The sequence below is a fragment of the Camarhynchus parvulus genome, chromosome 3 (assembly GCF_901933205.1).
Source record: "Camarhynchus parvulus chromosome 3, STF_HiC, whole genome shotgun sequence".
NCBI classification, from domain to species: Eukaryota; Metazoa; Chordata; class Aves; order Passeriformes; family Thraupidae; genus Camarhynchus; species Camarhynchus parvulus.
The window spans coordinates 46355921-46380025 of record NC_044573.1 but is presented as its reverse complement, the minus strand read 5'-3'; the positions used below and the strand labels follow the sequence as shown (position 1 = coordinate 46380025).

Genomic DNA, 24105 nt, shown 5'->3' with positions numbered 1-24105 from the left:
AAGAGAGAAGCATAATCCATGTTCTTAGATGAGGAAAATTCCAAGCTGAATTTATCCTATAAACTCCTCAGTCCAGAAAGGTTTTATTTCATTCTTTGTCTCACAGAATTTGTAGTCCATAAGTCTGTTCCATGAATGCCCATTGTTTAATTTTGATCATGGTACAGTGTAAGCAGCTTCCCCTTTTTTTTTCCAGTTAGGCCTGCTCTCCTGATGCTGTGTGTTGATATAAAATACGCAGTCAGTGTTTTAACATTCTGAAAATACAGTGTAATCACAAACCTTCCCAAGCTTCTTTTTCCTCCTTTCCTCTTTTGGTATCCCAGCTGTTGAACTGAAGATGTTAGCACCAGGAGGTGCTTACACTTGGCACCAGGAGGAGACATACAAGAGGGTAAAGTCAAGGTGATGAAGTTGCTCAGGTTTATTTTCTCATCTCTAATGTCACACTTTGCTTATATGCAAGCCTGGTCACAGCTGTTGCTACTGTTTTCACTTTTCCTTGGACTTGCATGTATTTGAGATTGATACTTAATTTCTTTTTTGAAGCAAGAATTTTCATATGGACTTAAAAAAAGTTCATGAAGTGTAGTGCAGAGATAAGGTATTGCATAACCATGAAATGACCTCAGATCCAACCAGTGGTGCAGACTGGGGTGCGGGGATGAGGGGATGAAGTTCTGTACAAGTTCCAGCAAATAAAAAGTTGGAAATACCATGCATATCTGTCAGTTCATCCAGAGGAAGCTTTTGGAAAAAAGCTTTCAAAGTAAGCTGAAAGTCCTTTGCACATTACTACACTTACTGTAAAGGCAAAGGGGATCCAAGGCTGCCTTATAGCAGTTGCTGTTGGGTGGTACCTGTTCTGACATGACTGCCCAGGTAAGAAGTGTGTTGAGAAGAAATTCTCTGATTCATCTGCAGAAGGTTCTTCATCTGACTCAAGAAGCAAAGCTGTTGATACAGTGTTGCAGAGTTGTTTTCAACTAAAATGTTTGTAGTACACATACAGCTTAATGTGATTCCATATTTACTGTTCACCCTGAAGAGATTTTACATGCATTTACGAAGGTTTAGAAACTGGTTGTAAGATTCTCAGTTTCACTCCTCGCCTTGTAAAAGCTCTGAATTTCTGTAGGAAGTAATTTGAAAGCATTCCGATGAGAGATAATAGGTATGTGTCTGTGTGGAGCCTGCGATGAGATTCACCCATTTTTCTTCCCACCAGGTTTGGAGGAGACCAGCCCGTGTACATCAATATTATTAGAGATCCTGTCAACCGATTCTTATCCAATTATTTTTTTCGACGTTTCGGAGACTGGAGAGGAGAACAGAATCACATGATCCGTACCCCCAACATGAGGCAGGAGGAAAGATACCTGGTAAGTTTAAATAAAAGGTTTTGATTACCAATTTCCCATCATTGTTATGTAGTGCTGCTATTCAAACTGGACGCATGAAAAGTGGAAGACTGAGGCACCTCCCATCTTGTGGTTTTCCTGTCTTCTCTTGCCTGGTCCTTAGTTTGCTCAGCTCTACTGTGTAGAGTGTTGCCAATGAATTCAGTTTGATCTTGAATAAGCTGACAGAAAGTTCCAGATTTCCATGGCTGAATTATGGTCCTTACACTGAGTTGGATTTGCACTGCATAGTAATATAATAATTCTGCCTATATTTATCACTGTGAGTATTCAGACAAATTTTTAGGTTCAGACTATGTCTGTAACTCTGCAGCCTCAGAAGAAAATTGAGAAACAGAGCAATTCAGGGAGCTCAAGTCTCCAATGTTATTGCTGCTAAGTTGTTTGTAATGTTCTTTATACCAGGGCTCTAATCTCAGTTCTTGCTTTGGTTTTGTTGCCTTTTGTCTTTTTTGGGTTAAGATGATGGCAATAATGCTCAATAAGCTATACATAACAAGTTTTAAATTTGTACAACTGCTGAACTGTCATAACACCTGCCAGCTTTTGTTGCATACCAAGATCCCATGGAAGTAGGTGTTGAATGAATGCTAAACAAGAAACTGAGAATTTGGAAGGTGGCTAGTTTGGTTTATATTGATCACTTGCATATACACAGACACCTTTCAAAAAGGCAAAATGGTGGAATTACTTCTTGCTCTCTCTCTAATGGAGATCCAGTTGGATTGGACTCAGCTTTCAGGCATACTTGAACTGCAGAGAGTTCAATGAAACAGCAGTGACAGGACAGCTTGATGGTCTGCTATGAGATGTTGCAGGCCAGACATAATGTCAAAAACAAGATATGTCTGTGGCTTTTGGAGGAGGAAGAGAGGATGTTTTTGTGAGGTTTTGAAGAGGCAGTAGAGTACAAGATGTGTGATAAGCCGTAGAGAACACAGCCATGAACAACTGCCACACAATACCTCTCAGCCCTAGCTGAGGTTAGATGAATCCAAGGAGGGCTGAGTTTTTTCCCTGTTACAGAGTTGTTTAAATTTTGTTTGTCTTCTGGTTTTGGTCATCTAGAGCCCTGTGAACAGACCAGCTTGTACATTACGGGTAATTGAAGGGGGAAGTATCAGTGTAATGGTCTAATAGCCTTAAATTTAATGACATCTCCTGTACAGGTATAAACTGTGAAGGGTTTCTTATTTCCTATGTGCCTGTAGATCCCAAAGAGGTCCCTGTGTTGGTTGAGTGCGTCTTGACTTCCTGGTGTGCAGAGCTGGAAGGTTTTGCATGTTGTGTGTGCATGGACTTCTGCTTCGTTGTCTCTGAATGGGACAAGAGGGTTGAGGAAATTATTGATTAGTGGGGGCTTTTACTACAACTTTATAACAGTACTACATTTTATTTTTTGGAAATGTTAAAAGTGAGTGGTAGAGCCTGTACTTTACTTTGAGTGCCTTCTCATTTGAAGTGCAGTGATTGGCATCTCTTACGACTGACTCTGGTATTATTTCAGTACTGACTGTGCGGCTTAAGACATGATCTATGTAGCCAGTGAAATTTTACTTCAAGCAGAACTGAAACAAATAGATCCAATTCATATTGTCTTGGTTTAAAAACTAATAGAAATTACCTTGCATTTTCATAGGCGTTGGTATGTTCTTTAAGAAGTTAATTATTTATATGCATATGCAGATATCTGTGCATACATAGATCAGTACAAAAGCTATAATGAAAAAGAAATAAGAAGTGTCTGACTGAGGTCAGTAATCATTTTGTTCAAAAGGCAGTTTGTTGATCTGAGGCACCATTAGTATCCTTAATAAAAACTATTTTTGCATTTTCATTTTGATTTTCTCTGTTGGGAAGTCAGTGTTAGAATCCTGGAAACATTTTTGGAACCTGTTTTCCATCCTTCCTTGGCAGACTTTGGCAGTCACTTGCACTGCTCAAAGAGAGTGACAGTAAGACATAGGTCACTTGCCATTGAAATTAATTGTCTCAAAAGCTGCTCATTCTGAATGCTCAGCATTTTTAACACTTTAGCTATCCAACCACATCATGTATTGCATGCCTGCATTCTAATATTTTCCTCGGTGGTGCAAGAAAATCAGCTGGCGTATTTCTTAAAATTCAGGTATTGGGGATTTTAGAGTCATAGCTTCAGAAATCTGCAAAAGCAATTGTCAGATCTAACTGTGAAGAAAGTAAGCAGCTCGTTTTACCTCTGAAACTGAACCAATATGCCATTTTAGCATAGGACTGATGGGTGGTCTCATTGCAGGTCTCATAACTTTTGCAGTTCTTCCCTAATATTCTTTTAAATACAAAACTCATCATGAAACATTACTTTTTTTTACAGGGGACTATTTAAGGATAAACTTAGATTTAGCATATTAAATAGTTTCAACATTGATCACAATATTAAACCTAAATTGTTGGGGATGAGATGTGCCTGACCACGAGCAGATACATGAAAGCAGGGGGAGGATATGCGCTTTTACTTTTCTTCTTCCATCAGCCAGGAAAACACATAACTCTTAATTGATCCATGACTCTGAGCTCTTTGCTGGAGTACTTGATGTTGTGTGATAACAGTTATGGACTTAAAAAATGGACTGGAGAAACTTTATATATTACTGCTCTGTTTTACCAGAAGAGATGGGTTTGCAGGCAAAATACATGTATCTGGAAAGTGGGTCTTAGAGGCTAATTGTGCTTTTATCAACCATGATGTTCTTGGCTTCCTATCTCCTGGAAGGTGGTGTGGGCAACTGGGAGCCTTTCCAGGCCATCTTGGCATCCTCATCAACAGCTGCCAGCAGTGGCCATCTCCATTGAAAAGCTGAGGGCAGCATCCATATTCCCTCAAACTGCAGCATGAAGTGTGAGAGCTCAGCTGCTCTAGAAAGCAGGCTTTTAAGGGTGGAAAAGTATTTTAAGGTCAGATTTTGTGTCTGATGAATTCCAGGTTGTGATGTCCTTGATGGAAGCATTCCCTCCCCTCAATTCTGACCCTTAAGGAAAAAAGGGAGTTGAAGAAAACCCAGATTATCTTGAAGTCTTGCGGTTCCTTGCATGGTGGTTTTTTAACATTGAAAATCTGAACTGCTGACATTGCAAAGGGCAGAAACAGAGACAGAAATTTCTGCCATTCATTTGAAATTTTCTCTGAATAGAGCTTCAGCTTTGACTTTGTTCCGGGAAACACAACCATTCATTCAAGGGTCAGATAAATTGTTCTAAACATTTTGGTAAATGTCTGTGTTTACCAAAATTTAATTGAAAGTCAGGATAGAAAACAAGCCCTTTATTCATGAGTCAGATACAGCAGAGGCAGCTGCTGCAATGTGTGACTTTTTACCCAGATCCACTAGCTCCTTGCCAGTGCCTGACCTGGCACTTCCACTGCTGGAGTGAGTTACTGTTAGTAACCTGAAGAAATCACTTCCAAGCTTCCCCCCCCACCAAAAAATAGTGGCAGCATGGTAGTGTGGAGTAAGGCAGAGAGGTAATTAATGGTGAGCACCTTGAGCCAGGTCTCAAGCACACTGATGTGACTGTCAGCCCTGCATTATGGTCCTGTAAGATGAGGTAAATTCACAAAAGTTAATTTCAGTCCGTTGTAGTGAACGTGTTTCAGGTTGAACTAGAGTTCTTGGAGTAAATATGCTTCAATAAAGCAAGCAAACCCTTATCAGTGCAGTTGTGAGTGCTGCAGGTACCAAGCAAAAGAAAAACATGCCTGAGATGAGATTTAGTTCAAGGCTAGGAAGTGCAGGAGGTAGGAAGCACCCCTGATGAAGAGGGACTACAATTAATATTTCAATGCTTTATAGTAAAATTGTTCCTTCCAGAAGACTTGTTTGTAATTATCTAGTGTTTATTACAGCTTCAGTTTGAGATATCAAATATAAAAAGGGCATGTATAGGGGTTTCAAATTTTCTTAATACTCGGTAAAACTTTGATCTAAGACTACTCAGGCTGAAAGAGTGTGTGAAGCAGCATGGGCTGTGTGTTGTTGCCTGAATTGCAGGAAATCTGGTTACATGGGATTCTGATCTCTGTTAGGCTCATGAATACTGTGACTCCTAGCTCACTCCAGTAAAAGATTTCTAAGCTAATGTATCATAAGTGAGAATTTTTGTATTTAAAAAATCATTCAGTAAGAAAAGAGCTTGTCACCTTCCTACAGGATATTTCAAATTTCCATTGTAATTAACAGTTACAGTTGCATGGCATCTCTGGGTGGCTCTGCATAGTTTTTTCAACTTTGTCTCTGAAAATAAATATGCTTTTCTCAGCAAAAATTAAAAATTTTCTAACAATATTCAACCTCATTTATGTTAAAGATTACTCATGCAGGTGATCCCATAAAGGAGCATCTGTCCTTTTGTCTTTTAAATGAAATGTTAAAATAATTGTTAAAAGTATTATTAGGATTACTTTAAAGGAGGGAAGTAAAATTCAAATGATGTAAGGGAAATTTCACATCAAATTTCTTACAATAGGGGAAAAAAAATCCTTTTGCAATGTTAGCTTTTATGGCTAAATACTTAAACTAATGTTTTTTAGCTTATTTTATAAATTCCAAACAAAATAATAAGAGAAGGTGAATGGGTAAACTCCATAGAGCATTTTTTTTAGTCCTGAATCTTGAGAATTTCCTTTTATGATTTCCATGGTTTTCATTAATATAAGAATATTCACTAAATACATTTAACTAGTTTTATTATTTATATCCTCAAATTTCTATCTACAATGAAAAATATTCTTTTACCAATTGCACTGGTTTTTGGACAGCAGCTGGCTGTCTTATTTCCTGTGTTTATATGCATAATACCCTGGGTAATTATATTATGAATTTTCATCAATAGTTGTCATCAGTTGTCATCACTGAGCTTTCTCCTTTGTGACTTCAGATAAGTTTCTTCAAGCTTTTCAGTTGCCTGACACATGGCCTCCAGGAGAGACCATGGTATGGAGCCCGTGCCTTCATCTTCTGACTGTCACTCTCATGACTGGGTTTCTCTATAAAAAAAAGGTTCGGAGAGAGTTGTCTGCCTGCAGATTTGGTGCAGTGAGGGAGTAGAGTGTTCATGACTCTGGTTTTCCTGTTGAGGACCTCACAAGAGGGGCTACCAGTGTCTGTTGATTGAACCTGGGAAATTTTGGGGAGGCTTTGATAACTTGGTTAGCATTGATTAGACTGGAAATCTGAGGCATGCAGAGGTTAAAATTATTTGCCTTTGTCTGTGCAGTGCATACCAGATATTGGAGAGTTAAATTGATAAATTAAAAACAACATTTTTCACTGTGTTCTGAGCTGTAGTTAGGAGACCAAACATTTTGTGCACTCTCAGTGTTTTCCCTGACACAGCCCCATGCAGGCAGTAGTCATTTTCCTGCCTGTGTTATGTCCTGGTACTGGGGTGGCTGGAGCTGATCACTGGATGTGCTGCAGTGCAGTTTGCAGCTGAGGTTGGATTTGGGATCACACAGTGGCACTGATCCCTGGTGCTGAGGTGGTTGGGGCTGGTCGCTGGACGTGCTGCAGTGCAGTTTGCAGCTGAGGTTGGGTTTGGGATCACACAGTGCCACCGATCCCTGTGCCCGGGACGGGGCTGCCGGGAGAGCACTGCTGAAGCACAGCCACCTGTCAGCTGATCCAATTAGAACAGTTTGCTGCTTCTTCCCTCTAATGAGTGCTTTTAATAGTCTCCAGCTGTTCCCTTTTGCTGCATTACCTCTTGACAGCAAAATTTCTGGCCCATCTTTTGCAGCTCTATTGTGTGGGCTCTAAAGCACCATTTTCCCCCTTAGATTCTCCCATTTTGTATTAATAATTTATTGAACCACAAAGTTAATGGTAATTCAGACCTCAGCTGGAGGAGGGACTGATTAAACTACTTATAAAGCATAATATTAAAGGAAATATTTTCATGGATGACATTTACTTTTCAGTGAGTTTAATTTACAAACCAATATTTTTTAATGTTCCCCTGTGGAGTTTGCATTCCAAACATTGCTACATTATGCATTTATACAAAAGCAAGAAAATGGGCCTTCCAAATCCGTTTTCATTCAGTAGTCTGAGTCAGTTGCATATAGTAAATATGCAATATAGCATTGCTTAAGATTGCAACACTAAAAACTTAGATGCAATTCACAATACATACTTATATTCATAGAAAATGTAAGATTAATACCATGCTTTTATTTTAATGATACCATTCTGTATTGCCATTCTCCTTTCTGTGGAGACAGGATACAGGATAACAACAATATATTGCTTCAGAATGTAAAAAGGTGAGGGGTTTTTTCTTGCAGCGTTGTAGTGGTCTGAAAATTTCTGGCTGTTGCAGATTTTAAGCAACTGCGCAGAAAACCAGAAAACAAGTAGCAGTAGAAGTCCCAGCACTAAGTACCCACAATCTTATTTAAATGTAACATTATTACAGGGCCTTACCATATACTGTGTTTCGGTAGCACTTTTAAGGGCATTTATATACATAAGAACTTAAGATCTTTTATTAAAGGACCTTGCTGTATTAAGTTTAAAATTATGAATCTTAATTTTTATGGTGATTTTGCCAAGTTTTTATTTGTGCCTTCTGAGCATGAATACAGGACAGCTCTTGATTTCTCTCTTGTGCTGCTTTTTGGGTTTTGTGTGTTGTGGTAGCTTGGGGAAATAGTTTTCTCTAGCTTCTCTATAGGAAGATCCTGTTTGTAGAGTGGAAAATCCCAACCACAGAACAAAGATTCTAATATATTGATGCCAGCTTTTTAAGGCCATGTAAACTGTATAAGAGAAGAGGGTATGTCTGTGTTATATTTTAAGGAGATATATTTTTGGATCATTGAACAAGAACAGAAAAGAGCATTCTTGTGCAGCCCAGGGACAAAAGCCAGCCTTGCCTTCAGTGAAGGCAGGAAAGCAGTTTGCGGGGGATAATCCTTATTTCACTTAGAAACTGATGGACCCTCACAAGCCTTTTGCAGGGTTAGGAGTGAGATCTTCTCTGTGTGTTGGGTGGTTCTACCGTAGCATGTTTGTTTCTCAGTAGCAGTCAAAAAAGGCAAACCAAAAGCAATAGAGAGCAATACAGAGAGCTTCATTGTATATAAATCTCCAGTGTGTCTGCGCTTAACTACTTTCATTTGACATTTGTGACTTCCTGTCCTAGGGTATTTGCTCCCAAATTTGTCCTAAACCAGGACACCTCCCATTCCCAAAATGGGATTGAAAGAACCAGAAAGCACTCACAAATGGGTGGGAGAAATTATTAAATAATTTCCATATGAGGAATGATATAGGTTCAGGCTCTTGAGGAAGAAGTAAACATGGGAAAGGATACAAGAAGACAGATTTTTGGGAGGCATGAAAAAGTGGCCTCAAGGATGATTGCTTTTGAGCTTTTTCAGTGTAAGACTAATAGAAGTTACCATTGGAATGGGTAGTTACGGGATCCAGTAAAACAGAAAACGCAATGGTCTGGACAGCATGTAATGAAGCTGTGGAAGTCCTTTCTGGTCATTGTTGTGAATAAGTTCTGATGTATTCAAAAAGGAAATACTTTAGGAAACATTTCTTTACAGAGGGAGTGGTCAAGCACTGGAACAGGCTTCTTAGAGAGGTGGTCAATGCCCAAGGCGTGTCAGTGTTTAAGAGCAATTTCTACAACACCCTTAACAACAGCTTTAACTTTCAATCAGCCCTAAATAGCTCAGGCAGTTGGACTAGATGATCCTTGTAGATCACTTCCAACTGAAATATTCTATTCTATTCTGTTCTGTTCTATTTTTTAAATTGCAGCTGTGTAGCCCCCCAAGGGCTGTTAATTACCAAAGCAACACCTCTTCATCAGAAAATATCTGATCAGTAAAAATTTAAAGCCTCAGGAGTACCCAGAACAAGGTCCTGTGTGTATGGTAAATGTTCCTCATAGCCAGTAGTGATTTTCTTAAATTGGTTTCTGCTCTGGGTAACTCAAAAGGAAACTTGAAACTGACATGCTTACAAGTGAATCTTACTACTAGGTGATTTATATAAGGTAGTTAGAGTTATAGACATCTCCACTTGAATGTTGTTTCTTTGCTTTAAAATAGTTGAGTGTTCTTGGGTATATGCCATAGTAGCTAAGACTTTGTCGTCTTACATCTCTGCCAATCAAATTAATTTTTTTAAGTTCCAAACTGATGCTGAAGCTATTAATTGTTAACGCTGTCATGACTATTCTCAAATGTATCGTTAAGAGCTAAGATACAAATGCATTTAAAGTATGAACTGCATCCACAATTTTACATTGTGCATTGTAGTAGTAAAGGTACCAGAAGAGATGTCAAAATCCTTAAAATAGGGGGATAAAGCATTTGTTTCAGTGCATGCTGTTCAGAAATGCAAAGTCTCATTGCTTTGCTGTTTCAGTATGAGTGAATTTCAAGTGTTTGCTAGTTTTTGTAAGCCTCAAGTTAGTATTTGCATTTTCAGTTCTCACGTACTTTGTTAATGTGAAAGTAACAGGAACATGCATCTAAGCAGATAACACTTGCATGATTCCCAGTAAGGGATGACTTAACAATTATAATTAGCTGACAAGTAACTATTTAAAGTGAATGAAAACAAGAGGATCTGTGTGTGCTATGAATGTTATCTTCAGTGTATAGTCTAGCATTTTGGGCATTATGAACCCGAAAGCAGCACTTAATAGTCATCAAGTAAAACTAATTATTGATTGATATTTTGTTTGTCTTAAGTTGGAATGCAATGGTTTTTAAAGCTGGAATGTTTCGTCATCCAAAAAAAAAATAATGCTTTCAATTTCAAGTTAATGCAAATTTTTAAAAATTATTTTTAAAGTTACAGTTTGTACATGGCATAAAAAATGGAGATGGGGCATTGACCAGCAAATAGTGTGTCTTAAAAATATGATGTAATAATGTACATATGTGTAGTATGGGTAATAATGTACATATTGTATATGTCTATGTTTAGGAGTAGGAGTCAGACTTTTTGAAATTATGTTTAATTAACAATTTTTTTGAAGACTTGTCTAACAAAATCATGGTGGCTGTCCCTAGAAAACCAAAGGAGTTTTTATAGTATGGAGTATAAAACCCTCGTAAGTAGGAAGGTTTTCTATTCCATACTATAAAAACTCCTTGCTAGGAGTTTGCCTTGCCTGTTTTCTTTTCCTTGTTGTGTTATGCTTTAGCCACCTTAAATGAAAACTCTTTTATTGGCAGTAGGATGGAGAAGAAAACTGCAGAACCTTTTACTCCTCCTGACTGAGGAAGGACAAAGAGAGACAGCCCTCCTCTTACTGCCAGCATATTGAATGTGTTCAGGCTGTGGCATGATAATGTAATTTCAGGCAGTCAGATACTCACTTCACTCCGTAGGTGTCAAAACCTGCAGGAACTGACAACCCATGAAAATAAAACTGAATTTATTAGACCATTTTATTCCTTGTCTGTCATTTTCCTTCCTCTTTCCTTTTTGTGGTTTATACTGTAGTTTTCTGGCTGTCAGAGCTGCCAGCAAAGAGAAATAAGCAGAGATCCTGATCTCTAGAACGTCCTAGCTAAAGCAAAGCTGAAGCTTTGAGGTGGTGGATGGCAAGGAGAGTGCAGGGCAGTAGAATTAGGAGAACTGCCCGCCCATGGTGCGTGGCTGACGTGGTGAGGGATAGACATGTCTTTATACAAGCATCCAAAGCTGTCCTGAACCTTAGGTGTTTGTTGACAACAAAATATTTTCCTATCGTGTAATTTTTTGGTGGTGGTGTGGACTCTTCTGTTTACTGCAGAATGGCTGGGCGCACTTGTCAATTCTGTATTTTTAAGACTGAAGTAGTTTATGTTGAAACCATATGGAAGCAGAGATGGCATTTTGTGGAAAAAAGGGACATCAGTGCCCAGGCATACTCAAGACTTAGTTTGTTCTAGTTTTTCTGAAGTTTTTAAGGCTTATTATACCCTGCAGAGTTAAATCCCGTGCCTTATCCTGGTCCCAGCTCACAGGGACCCCAGGGCTTGCTGGAGCACTGTGCTTGCTCCTTTCTGGTTGGCACCAAGGCTTATGTCTGTGGAGCCCACGTGGGGTGCCTGGATATCCTGTGGGACAGATCTGGGTGCTTGTCCCACTAGGGAGGTGGCAGGTTCTTCCCAGCCGGCCCAGCCAGCAGGGAAAGAACCCTTAGTACAGCAGTGAAAACAAAAGACAGAGGTGCAAATTTAGGGTTTTTTTTCTGTCTCATTACAGAATTAATAGATCTGAACTGGGGAATAGTCTGCCTAAAAATCTGATGCCGTCTGTCTGTTCTTGCTTTGTTTGCTTCAGTATGCTCCTGTGATGGAGAGATGGATGTTTGTGTTTCTCCAAAAAAACCAAATGCCATAGGTTTGTGTTGGCAGATGGATTGTAACGTTCTCTCTGGTTGCCTGGCCCTGCCTGGCAAGTGGCTGCTGTGTTTTCCTTCAGGAGTGCTCTTCAGGTGTCAGGTATTCCAGAAATCAGATTTTCCTTCCTGGCATAAAATATATTGCTCCTCTCTCCTCTTCCTCTCCCTCTCTTCCCCCATTTTTTTGTTAATAATCAGTCAAGTTAAGAAGGGCACTGCTGCCAGGAAATAATTTTTTATTGTCTTCCTTGTAGTTCCACATTATTTAAAGAATGAAATGTAAAAAAAAAAAGCCCCAAGAAACAGGCATCATCTGTTTCAAATGTGGTTTTAGTTTTTGCCTGAAGATGGCTATTTGAAGCTGAATTACATTTTTCAAAAATACATGTCCCTGACCAGTTTGCTGATGATATTACATGGTTGTAAGTTATCAGGGGTGATGGGTGCATGTCTTGAATGAAATGGCAACTTCATCTTTCAGGATAAGCAGTAGACCTGCTGTGTCAGCTGAGAAAATACATTCCCTGTGTAACAAGGTGAAATTCTCCTTTGAAGTAAAAGCAGTGTTCATTTTTTCTGGCTATTATTCCAAACATTACTTTCTTTTTTCTTGTTTGCTAGAATTTTCAAAGCTCCTCTATGCCTTGTAAATATAGCTGCTTTACATAAAATCAAAATCAAACCGTCCAAAAACCGCAACAATGGTGTTAAGTTGATTGATTGTTGTTCTAGACTCTGGAAAATGGACTGCCATTGTTTGAGCAAATCTGGCTACTGCTCAGTAAGTTATTGAAACACAGGCTAGTCAGGATACCTTGAACACAACTTTTTTCCTATGAACTCTGATCCAAGCAAAGCCAGCCACTATTCATAACTGAGCTTGTCAAGAGTAATTTCCTTTTTCATGGGGAAAAATCCACTAACTAGTGGCAAATAGGAAACTTTCCATGGTGAAGATGGATTGTTAAATGAGTTTATTATTTTCTTCAAAATTAATTTTTTGTTCTCTTTGAAAGGAAAAAAGAAAACTAAAGTGTTCATCAGTGGCTGAAGGAAAAAAAAATTCTTCAGAGTGTAATCCAAAGAGATTATGTCTTTGATAAAAAGAAAGGAGAGCGAGGGGAAGCATATTTGACACTTTTTTTCTCTTCCTCACAGATTTATTAACCTTCATGATTTTATGCTTGATCTTGTTGCTTGCTGAGCTTTTTGAAGCCATAGCACCTGAGATTAAAGCATTGAGAGATTCTGGGTTTCTGTGTAGGGAGGGGAGTATGGTTTTTTTCTTTCATAGTTGTAGAAAAGAACTTCAGCAGATGACTGAAAATTAAAAAAAATGCAAATAGGTCCATTACTTATGCCTCTGAACCTTGTAATTTTATGAGGTTTTTACTATTGGTCTTGTCAGTATGGTGATAGTCTTGTCAAACTGAAAAGTGGAATCAATATGTTCCATTTTGTGTATGCTATTCAGAATGGCAGTGCTATGAATAATGCAAAGTATTAGTAATTTTCCAGAAAAGCATCAGAACTGTTCAGCAAGGGGAAGATTTTAACTAGGGAAATTAAATGGGGTCAGCAGAGCAGAAACCATCTCCAGTTGTAGCAGCAGGGAAGCCACATGCAGAAGCAGTATGATTTTCTTCTCTGCTCTGCAGCTCCTCCGTTTCAGCCCTGAGAGATGAAGGGAGAGACTCCAAGTCAGTCAACACTAGGCAGAAGCCTGATAAGAAGGTAAAATTAGCCCACAACTCAAACTTCTACCTGTTTTCTCACCATTCAACAAGTTTGTGTTAAAGTGCTGACACAAATGTGGTAGGTCAAGGGGACATAAAAGACATTTAGACCTTGGTACAATGAGGAACTTTTTTTCTTAAAGGTCAGTACTGTGGTTTTTGAGATTTACCATCTGACTTAAAAAATGGTCAAACCCAGAGAAATTCATAACATGTACTGTATGGTGAATCATATTTTCTCTTTTTCAATTCAGAGGTCAGCAGCAGGTTTCTTTTCCTTTTATGCTAGACAGTATGTTTTATGTGACTGGATTATTTCAGGGACATATCAGGAGCTGTTGGATACAACTTCTCTCCCTTTAACTTGAGCAGAGGGAGTTGTATCACTGGAATTTGTGACAGCAGATGGTCTAAGCTATAACTGAGCAGTGTGTTGAAATAAAACATGCATTGGCTAGCGAGTGGTTATTTTCTTAAATGAGAATTTTGCTACATCTGCAGATTAGGGGAAGTTTAGTAATTTTTAAAAATTATTTCTTTCCTGATGCCTGCAATAATTTTTTGTGGGGCATGTCTTTCCTTCTCCATCTCTTCACTCTCTTATTTTGAAGATTTATATTGCAGAAAGTAAGGATTTTTCTTCCTAATTCTTGTCACATGAAGTCCTATTTAAAAATAGGCAAATGGAAATATCTCTTTTGTTTGTTTTGCCTGTGTCCTGTTGGGATGTATGAAAGCAATAATATTTAATGCTCATTGATATTGAATTAATTTTCTTTTGGCTCATGGATTTCTTTTCTCTGGTGATATATTTAGTATACAGAATTCTGACATTTGTTCTAATAAGCCTCTTTTAAACTTTTATATTTTTTAAACTACTTTTGTGGACCTCTGCTAAAAACAAAGTGTAATGCTAGCTTCAAGATGTTGAGGCATTCATAGAACTTAAATCTGTTTCTGTTAATATAAGCATTTTTGAGGTTTGGGCTAAAATCTGCTGAGTATACTTTCTGTGTATCCAGTCAGGTTTTAATGGATTGGGAACGTTTGACCTAGGAAAGAAAATGGGAGAAAAAGGTGAACTACAGAAATGTCTCAATATTTACATGGGCTTTTCTATATTGTAGGAAATGCGATATTTTGAAACATTTGAATTCCTTGGTAGCTGTGTAAATGATATTGTGTCATATGTGGAGGTGTGAACTTTCTGCATTAGGCCCTTCTTGAGCCATAAGCATCATCCAGCCCAGCGGGGGAAGCCAGTACAAACTGGGGGCAGGATAAAAAGTGCTTCCCCTTGAGCGTCCTCCCAGGTTCAAACATCCTTCAGCTCACCAACGGACATTGCTGCCATATCTGTGTTTAACAGCTCTTGATAGACCTCTGTTCTATAAATATATCATTTCTATTTTATTAATGTTGTTATTCTTTTGGTGATTTGGTTTTTTCTTTTTAAATCCCGTTACATCCTTGTCATCCACAGTATCCTGTTGTAAGGATCTATGGTTTTTATTGCTGAATGTCTTTCAGCATTCTCGAGTCCTTCTGTATCTCCTTGAGGTCAGATTTCTTATCTGCTCCCATTAATATTCCCTGAAAAATTTGCTGCTGCGCTGTTAACCCTTCTTTGTTATTCTCAATAATTGTCTCAGCACAGGTGCTGTGCAACCTTACTCAGTGTCTCATTTCACTAAGAAAACCAGCTATTTTATTCCTGTCTTTAGCTTCCTGTCCTTGATCATCCTATCCTTTCTTTTTGTTTCCTTTTTTTTGTACTGGGAACAAAGGACGTTTATCACATCTTCGGAGACTGGATTAAAGACCTATTGTAAGACAGAGAGGCTTTGCTGCTGCTGCTGGTTCTTCGTCTTGCTGATTGTGTTCTTCATTACAGTGTTGTCTAATACTAGCTAGGTTCTGCCAATCTTCTGTTTATTTTATCCATTTTTTCTAAAGTGTCTTTTACTGGCACTTCAGTTCAAGACTGTTTTTCTTGACTTAGGCTCTTTCTAGAGAGCCCTTTTCTGTATGTGAACAACCTGGTGTAGTGGAAGGTGTCCCTGCCCATGGCAGGGTGGTTGGAACTAGACATTTGCTCTTTACCTTCCCTTCCAATGCAAACCATTCTATGGTTCTGTGACATCCTGTGGTTTTTCTCATTACATGATTCTTCATTCTGGGTAATCTGGTCATGCATATTACTGCTCAGTTGTGAGCAGGACTTGCTGTTAATACAGGTCACAGAGTCTTAATATTACAATCTACTTGGCTGAACATTAATGCTTTGAACATTAAAAGAGTGGTGTATTAGCAAGGTGATGATCCAGTGTTACCCCCTCCCTGAAGTGGGTCTACAAGAAAGCTGGAGAGGAACTTTTTAAAAAGTGAATGTAGTGACAGGACAAGGAGAAACTGAAAGATTGCAGGTTTAGAGATTGGGAAGAAATTCTTTACTGTGGTGGTTGTTGGAACAAGTTGCCAGAGAAGTTGTGGATGCCCCATCCCTGGAAGTGTTCAGGAGACCAGGCTGGGTAGGGTATTGATACCCTGGACTTAGTGGAAGGTGTCCCTGCCTTGCCAGGGTTTTGGAACTAGGTGATCTCAAGGTCCCCTCCAGCCCAAACCATTCTGTGACTTGCTGCTTTTCTCATAGGCATCAATTTGCTACAGTCCATGTGCCCTCCATTAGGGAGAGCTGAAAAGTTCTTGAGGTGGTGGTTATTTCCTGCTTGGCATTTGCAGAATTGAATATATGCCATCCCTAATTGATTTTATTAAAGCTTGTTATCCAAGCAGACACATTTTCCAGGTTCTTTTATGAAGAAGTGTTAGTAAACAGAATTAGCAGATGTACTGTCTCCCTCCTGTTAGTTGCCAGTGGGATTCATTCTTGATTACAGTATAATGATCTTCATTTTTGGTCTTCCCTGGATCTGTGCCCTCTGTAACAGGATGGCTGTTTAATGCTTACACACCGCTTCCAGCTGGCAGCCACTCATCCTTTTTTTGGCAATTTCTTTCTATTTTTTTGAATATATTTCCCGTACTAAGATGGTTCGAGGTGAAAAATATAAAAGCAATGGAAAAGAAAGATATGATAATGTGCCTGCTTACAACTATGAAGTGATTACATTCTTAACAGTAAAACTTATCTTTGACAAATTACTACCATGATTTCTGATAACAGAATAGAGAGAAATATATCCACCTATATTTTCCTGATGTTATACATCATTTTAAGTTAGAAAACAGTGATATTCAAATGTGTTTCATGTTTGTTACATCTAAATAGTAGCATTGTGGGCATAGTTCATCACTTTTGCTATGTCAATGCCAGCAAAAATTTGTATACGAATGAATAACTTAAGTGTTAATGAAAATGTAGATGGTTAGCAGAAGATGCTGTTTTGTTAGCTGCCACTTCACTCGTTAAGATGCCAAAAAAAAAGAGCTTAATACATTGTTGGCTGAAAAGTCAGGCAAATTAGCCCAGGCAGAAGATTCCAGGCAAGTTAGCCCAGCCAAAAAAAAGTGGGAATTAAACTTGGCAGCCTATTTACTTATGTGGTGGTGGGGGAAGGAAAGTAAAAACATGCATTTTGCCAGAAGAAATTGGAAAGTCAATTCAAAGAAACCCCAGAATTATCCTCTAGAAAAATGTATTGAGCTTCCACAGTAGGCTTTTGGTAGCAGTGGTGGGGGATTGAGGGGCAGAGGGGCTACAGGGGTAGCTCCTGTGAGAAGCTGCCAGAAGCTTCCCCCACATCCAGTGGAGCCAATGCCAGCTAGCTCCACAATGGGTCCAAGGGTGAGCCCTTCAGTGATGGTGGTAGCATCTCTGGGATAATCTATTTAAGAAGGAAAAGAAGTTACTGCAGAGGAGCAGTTGCAGCTGGAGAAGAGAGGAGTGACAGTATACGAGAGGAATAGCTCTGCAGACACCAAGGTCGGTGCAGAAGGAGGGGGGGGAGGTGTTACAGCAGCAGAGCTGAGAGTCCCCTGCAGCCCATGGTGTGGACCATGGTGAGGCAGATTTCCCCCTGCAGCCCATGGAGGTCCATGGTGAAGCAGAGATCCACCTGTAGTCCATGGAGGACCCCAGACTATAGAGGATGGATGCCCAAGAGAGGCTGTAAATGAAATTATTGCAGTGACTGAGGTCATCCACAGTGATCTGTGTTGCCCTGTGCAGCTGAAGGGCTGTGGTGGCATTATTGTTAGCAAGCCCCCACTCTTCTGGTAGAAGACCAGAAGAGAGTGGAGGAGGAACAGAAAAAGGTTTCTGTTGCCTTTTGAGCTGGTTGAGCCTCACAGAAGTGAAGGAGCAATCACAGCTGGTGCTGGGGAGCATTTGGGGACAGAAACCCTGCATTCTAGGCTTAGCTGGATCTGTTCTGCCATCTTGTGGAGCTTCTCCCCAGGATGCCCACTGGTCACTCTGCAGCCTGCCACTGGTGTCCCAATAAACTTGTCCAGCCTGCTGTCATCTCCAGAGGACAATCATCCCACACAGTTTGGCACAGTCCACCCCGCTGGCATCCCACCTTGGGGGGCCTCAGTGCCACATCAGCACAGGATGGGAAACATTTGGCTTTGTCTGTGTTGGCAATGCTGATTTGGGAAGCAATGCCCAGCACCTACCCACCCCACAGCAATCTGCTGCCAGTGCTGCTGGCGTAGATACACAAACAGATACCAAATATATTTGAAAGAAATAAGTAATTTTGCTGCTGTGTGGCTCTAGTTATCCAAATACTTGAGATTGAATAGAAACATTAAATATCATCTGGTGAAGTAAAACTCTAACTAGGATTAAAAATGTGCTGCATTTTATCTTATGTTTCATTAAAATGTATAAATAATTTGTGCTCCTAAATAAGATTTAGTAACTTCTGTTACATTTATACCTGGAAACCTTCATGCCAACTATACCTTGACTTTTCAGTGTCTTTCTGCAGCCTTCCAAAGTAGGAAGTTGTACTTTTCCTTCTTTCATGTCATACCTGTACTCACAAGCCCTTTTCTGAGACATCATGTTTACATTTTCTTTCCAATCACTCTAAGGCCACCCAGAGCTCCCCAGCTGGGGCCAGAGAAGGTGGGAAGTTATGTTGGGGGTTTTTTTAGCATGTTGTGTTTCGCTCATATGATGTGACATTGTCCTCAGGATGTAATGGTCAGTCTGACCCCTTTACAAACACCAGCTATGTGAGAAAGCGCTTAACAAGCTGTGAGAGGATTCTTGGTGGCTCTCAGGGGAGCGGAAGAATTTTCCTTGGCTGGCAGCAGTGAGGAGTAGACTGCACTGCGGACTGTAGTGGTGTATGAAGAACAGCCTTGTAAGCAGGAGAGGTCACTCTAGACTGGGCTTAGTCACTGGTTTTCCACATCTTTTTATTTCATTTCCTTTTATGAAAACTTGAAATTTAGGTTGCTGCTGACACACCTGCACATCTTCAGCCTGAAGGAGCATGCACTGTTCCTGGCCTGTGAGCAGCGTCTCCTGGTTTCACAGAAGTTGTGGTATCTCACAGGGGCAGGGCATAGAAAGAGGATGTGTATTTTTTGTTTTGATTGCGAGAGAAGGGATATTTTTGTGTTTTTCCATAGATGAACAGATGGAAATGGAATGGAAATTATTTGCAAGGCATGTAGGTATTTGAGTTATGATTTCTTATGTTAAATTGTCAGGGCTACTAATAATTCTAATGCATCCAGGGCAGAATGTGGTGTTTCTGTAATTTTTGGCTGAGACACTCATAATCAAAAAATAGCTGTGCTGGCCTACAGCTGCCTGTAGGCCTCAAAGTATAAATAATTATAAAATTATAATGGAAATATGTAATCAATTACGTAATTCCCTTACTTTCATAATTTGACCAGGAAGAGCAGGCCCATGCCACTGGAGACTCAGGCTTCTATTGGCTGGCTGACCAGAAAGTAACTGGCTCAGCCAATGAGGATTAACCTCATGGGTTCCTAAGATATATAAGGGAGCAAGATCTGAATAAATTGAACTGCTGCTGCATGAACTCAGTGTGTCTTGTCACTGGACTATCTCCAAAACTGTGACTTAGGTTTGGGTGAATGGACATCATTAAACAATTGCAATGATAGGAAATTATTTAAAATTACTGGATTTTGAGATTGCTCTGGTACTGTTAAATGATTTAATGTGTAAACAGCCTTGGCCACTTTGCTTTGTGGGGTTTTGCCGCACATTCCCCCTTTCTGTTTTTTTAACCTACATTTTAAAGTGCCATGTGCCCTTTCTACAATAGCCCGTCCAGTTGCTTTTCGGGGAATGCCAGTTTGATGGGCCACATCCCAGAGCTGTAAAAATTGTTTCATTTTTTGTGATGTGTATGCATGTCCATTATCTGTTTTTATGTTACGTGGCATTGTAATGATACATTCCATGTTGGGCCTCTGCTCACCTACAACCTGGGTCCAAAATACCTGGAGTTTTCCTGTTGATCCAAAGCCCTGGTCTCCTCACACCTTGGGGTCTGTATGTGGGATGCAAGACTTAAATGGGATAAGCTGAGCAATTCTGGTTTTCTCAGGCATAGTCACAGGTGGAGTGAGGGTAGAAACCATAGCATGTATTTGTCCAGTAAAGTTTGAGTCATTAACAACAGGGTGCACAAAGATACCTTGCATTGTAGCACTAGACCTTCCAATCAATAGTGCACTTAATCCTTTCCCAGTCGGTCCTTGAGCTTCAAGAGGAATCTTATGTACCTTTGGGTTGCATATGGTTACTGTGTCGGATGTGAATACATCCATTCCAGCTGCTCCTCGAGTCCTTCCTGTGTGCTGGTCACATAAGCCTGCACAGAAGGTGAGGAGATGCTTTTGTCTTCATGCATCCCCTCCTCGAGCTGAGTCTTTTGTTTCCCTGGTCCTTGAAAGGATTTGTCCCTGTTAAGATGGGGTTTACAGGAGCAATTTGTTTTCAGATGGCCTTGCTGTTTATATTTACGATACGGAGATGACACTCTTACAGCAGCCACTATTGAGTTGCTTAGTAAGGTCATATTGTGGGAACGAGAACCTACTTTAGCACAGGCTTTTATTAATTCATTTAGTGATGGATTTTCATTGGGTAATAGTTCTATGATTTTTCTTCAGTCTTTGTTGGCATTATCTTTTGCTAACTGCAAAATTAGGTGATTTTGGATCTCTACGTTAACAATTTGTTTCTGTATTGCATCTTGTAATCTCTCAATAAACTGCAGATATGATTCATTAACTCCCTGCTTAATCTTTGAATATGTTTGGGTTGGATTTGCCATATTCGATACCTTAAATAAAGCTTGTGTACCTAGTTCTTTGACCTGTGCTAGCACCAGTGGGTGCAGCCTAGCCTGGAGTTGTGGATCACCCACTGGAGGCAGCCCCAGGAGTTGAGAGACCCCTGCCTCATAACGTGGATCTTCATTTGGAAAATCTAGATTTTTTTAATTGCTGTTTTTCTACACTGCTTTTCCATGCAGATTCAAACACCAAATATTGGACTGTTGAAAACATTAATTTAGCAAGCTGCTTTATATCAAATGGAGTTACCCCCTCTGTTGTTAAGAAATGTACCATATTATCAACAGCAGGCAAACCTAAACCATGTTGGGTAACAAGCTGGCACAGCATCGGCACACCCTGCTGCCTCCGTCAGTGCCCTGCTTTCGGTCCCTCTGCTGTCCTCACCACCTGCTCGCTCTGCAACATTTTTATCATGTTCATTATGAGTCTCCATGGTTTAATAACATAAATGGCAGAGTCGTCTCCTGTGGAGCAGCTGTACAGATACATTATCCAGCCCGCTCCCAAGTTTTTAAATCTAGCGCAGCCCCTTCTGGTACATCCAGTCTGTGGCTCTCACACCATGCTATGAGGGCAAATAAAGCTCATTCCTCATATTTTTCAAATATTTTCTTTAAAGTGGGGGTCTGTATCTTCAGGAGGGGGTCCTCCAGTGTTGAAGCCCATGCTCCCATGCTGGCAGTGTCTTCCAGTTACAAAAAGAAAAATTAAAAGAAAAAATAAAGGGGAGTCCAGACCAATCATGGCTCTATATGCCGTTCTTCACGGCTCAAAGGCTGCAGGCAACTCTTCCTGGTTGTCCCATCTTTCTCCCTGCTCTATTGGCAGCAGCTGTTGTGATCATGTCAGGGTCCGCCACTTGTCACAGTTTTGGAGGCAGACCAGCGACAAGACACACTGAGTTCATGCAGCAGCAGTTCACTTTATTCAGATCTTGCTCCCTTATATATCTTAGGAGCCCATGAGGTTAATCCTTGTTGGCTGAGCCAGTTACTTTCTGGTCAGCCAGCCAATAGAAGCCTGAGTCTCCAGCGGCCTGGGCCTGCTCTTCCTGGTCGAATTATGTAAGTAAGGGAATTATGTAACTGATTACATATTTCCGTACTATTTTATAATTGTTTATACTTTGAGGCCTACAGGCCAGCTGTAGGCCACCACACCTTGAAACCCAATGTGATATTTTTTTGTGTCTGTTTCTTCTACTGGATAAAAACCAAGTTATATATTTTTGTCAGTACTCGTAGGATTTTGTATTTGGAGGAAAAAAGTTCTCAAATCTTGTGTCACATCCTTTTGTATATGATACAGTATTTGTCATAAGACATTAACTTGAGTAGATTGCTTGTTGTTCTACAAAAGAACACCTTAAGCTTGCTCTTTTTGTGATGGAATTAAAATTTCCAAAGGAGTTTTGTAGCCCTTTACTCTCTACAACTACCTGAAAGGAGTTTTAGTGAGGAGGAAATGAAAGGATGGTTGGAAATATCCTTAAGTTGCATCAGGGAGGTTTGGATTAGATATTACAAAAAAACCCAAAAACTTAACTGAAGGAGATGTTAGACAATGGAATAACTTGCCCAGAGAAATTATAGAGTCACCATCTTTGGAAGTGTTCAAGAGGCATCTGGGTGTGACATTTGGGGATACAGTTTAGGAGTGATTATGGTGATGATGGGTTAACAGTTGAACTAGATGATCTTGAAGGTCTCTTCCAAACCTGATGATTCAATTAATCTATGAAATATTTTTAATCAGGTGCTGACTTCTCCTATAGCACGTTGAGCTCACTATGGCAAGTGAAATAGTTTATTACTAATCTCAAAAAAAACATATTAATAATGCAGCTTTGATATATTTCTGATCAGTAGTCTGACTCATTGACAGATTAAAGGATTAAGGCATGTTGTGATTTTCATTTCGAAGACAATTTTACAGAAGAAGGAAGCAGAAATTACCAGTTTAATTTTTCAGACAAAATTGTTACATGAGTAGAAAAATAGAGTATTATTTAAAAGAAAGATAGTTTCTTTTGTTACTTGGAGCTGCAGGGCTGATTCCCAGGCCTGCCGCTGCCCCTTTGAAGACACAAGCCCCATGGGATGTGAGTGTTATGAATTGTAGCCAGGAGCTGGGGGATGAAGTAAAATACTGCTTTCTTTATTTTGAAAGGTTGTGATCAAAGTAGCCCTTTGTGTTTCCTTCTGTATCTTTCCTGACTGTGTTAAAATAATTTTTTTACAAGGCTCCTCCAGTCATTTAAGTGAGCATGGCTCTCATCTGTCACCTTGCAAATTTTTGTCTCATGTAGGAACATTTCTGCCCTGAAAGATCTGTGTTCTGCTGAGAAAGCATGTTCTTACTTGGAGATGTGGCTTAAATAATGTTGCTTAGGATAGCAGAGTGACACTGCCTAGGATAATTTCGTTTCACCTTGACTTTGCATGTTGGGAAAAAAACCCCAGAAATTCCTGTGTGCCACTGGCACCAAAAAGCATCTCTGGTAGGTGTGTTTCAGTTTTGTAATGACCAGCTCACCTCAGGCTGACCTTTCTTTCACCCACTTTCTGGTTGAAAACTGATTTCATATCTCAGGGAGTGAGCAGGGGCTGCAAATGCACGAGGACACTCCAGCAGCTGGAATACAGATCATAGCAGTGGTGGAAAACAAGTCCTGGAAGGGGCAGTGCTTCTGCTGCGGAGAAAGCCTGGTGCTTCTGATGTCAGGAGGGTGAAGTGCACGTCCTTGTGTGGCAAAATATTGTAGGTTTGTATGAAAGCTCACCTGGCTTTATCTTAAACCTTGAGTTATCAACAAGGAATGGGGGAGATGAGATTAGATTAGAGCCAGCCTGGTTGTTTCAGTAATCCTACATCAGTTTACCCTAAAAAGGACACTAAAAAATCTCTTTTTCAGTTAGTGTCAGCTGTCTACTTGCTAAACCTGCAGGGTTTTCCACATGAATTTACACTTACAATCCTTTATTGTAATGTTTCTCTGGCCGTGTGAATAAAATACTGTTTTCACAATTACAAGAAGGTCCTGGTTACACTTTTGTATTGGGTATTGATACTCATCTCAGGGAATATTTCTTGACTCATCATATTCATTATACTTGTAAAGAAACTGTAAGTTTCTTTGTTGGGAGCTAATGTCCTTTTGCCTTTGTATGAGCATGAGAAAAGAGAAAATGTTCTTAGCTGAGTGTTGGTAGAGATTTTTAAGTCTT

General features: G+C 39.8%; 1 protein-coding gene across 1 annotated transcript in view; it reads left to right on the top strand.

Annotated features, from left to right (window-relative positions):
• Window positions 1-24105, top strand: part of UST (uronyl 2-sulfotransferase) — a 155295-nt gene that overhangs the window by 94978 nt on the left and 36212 nt on the right. Inside the window, 1 exon segment of the mRNA XM_030944405.1 lies at window positions 1229-1382. Coding sequence (XP_030800265.1) covers window positions 1229-1382 — 154 coding nt within the window.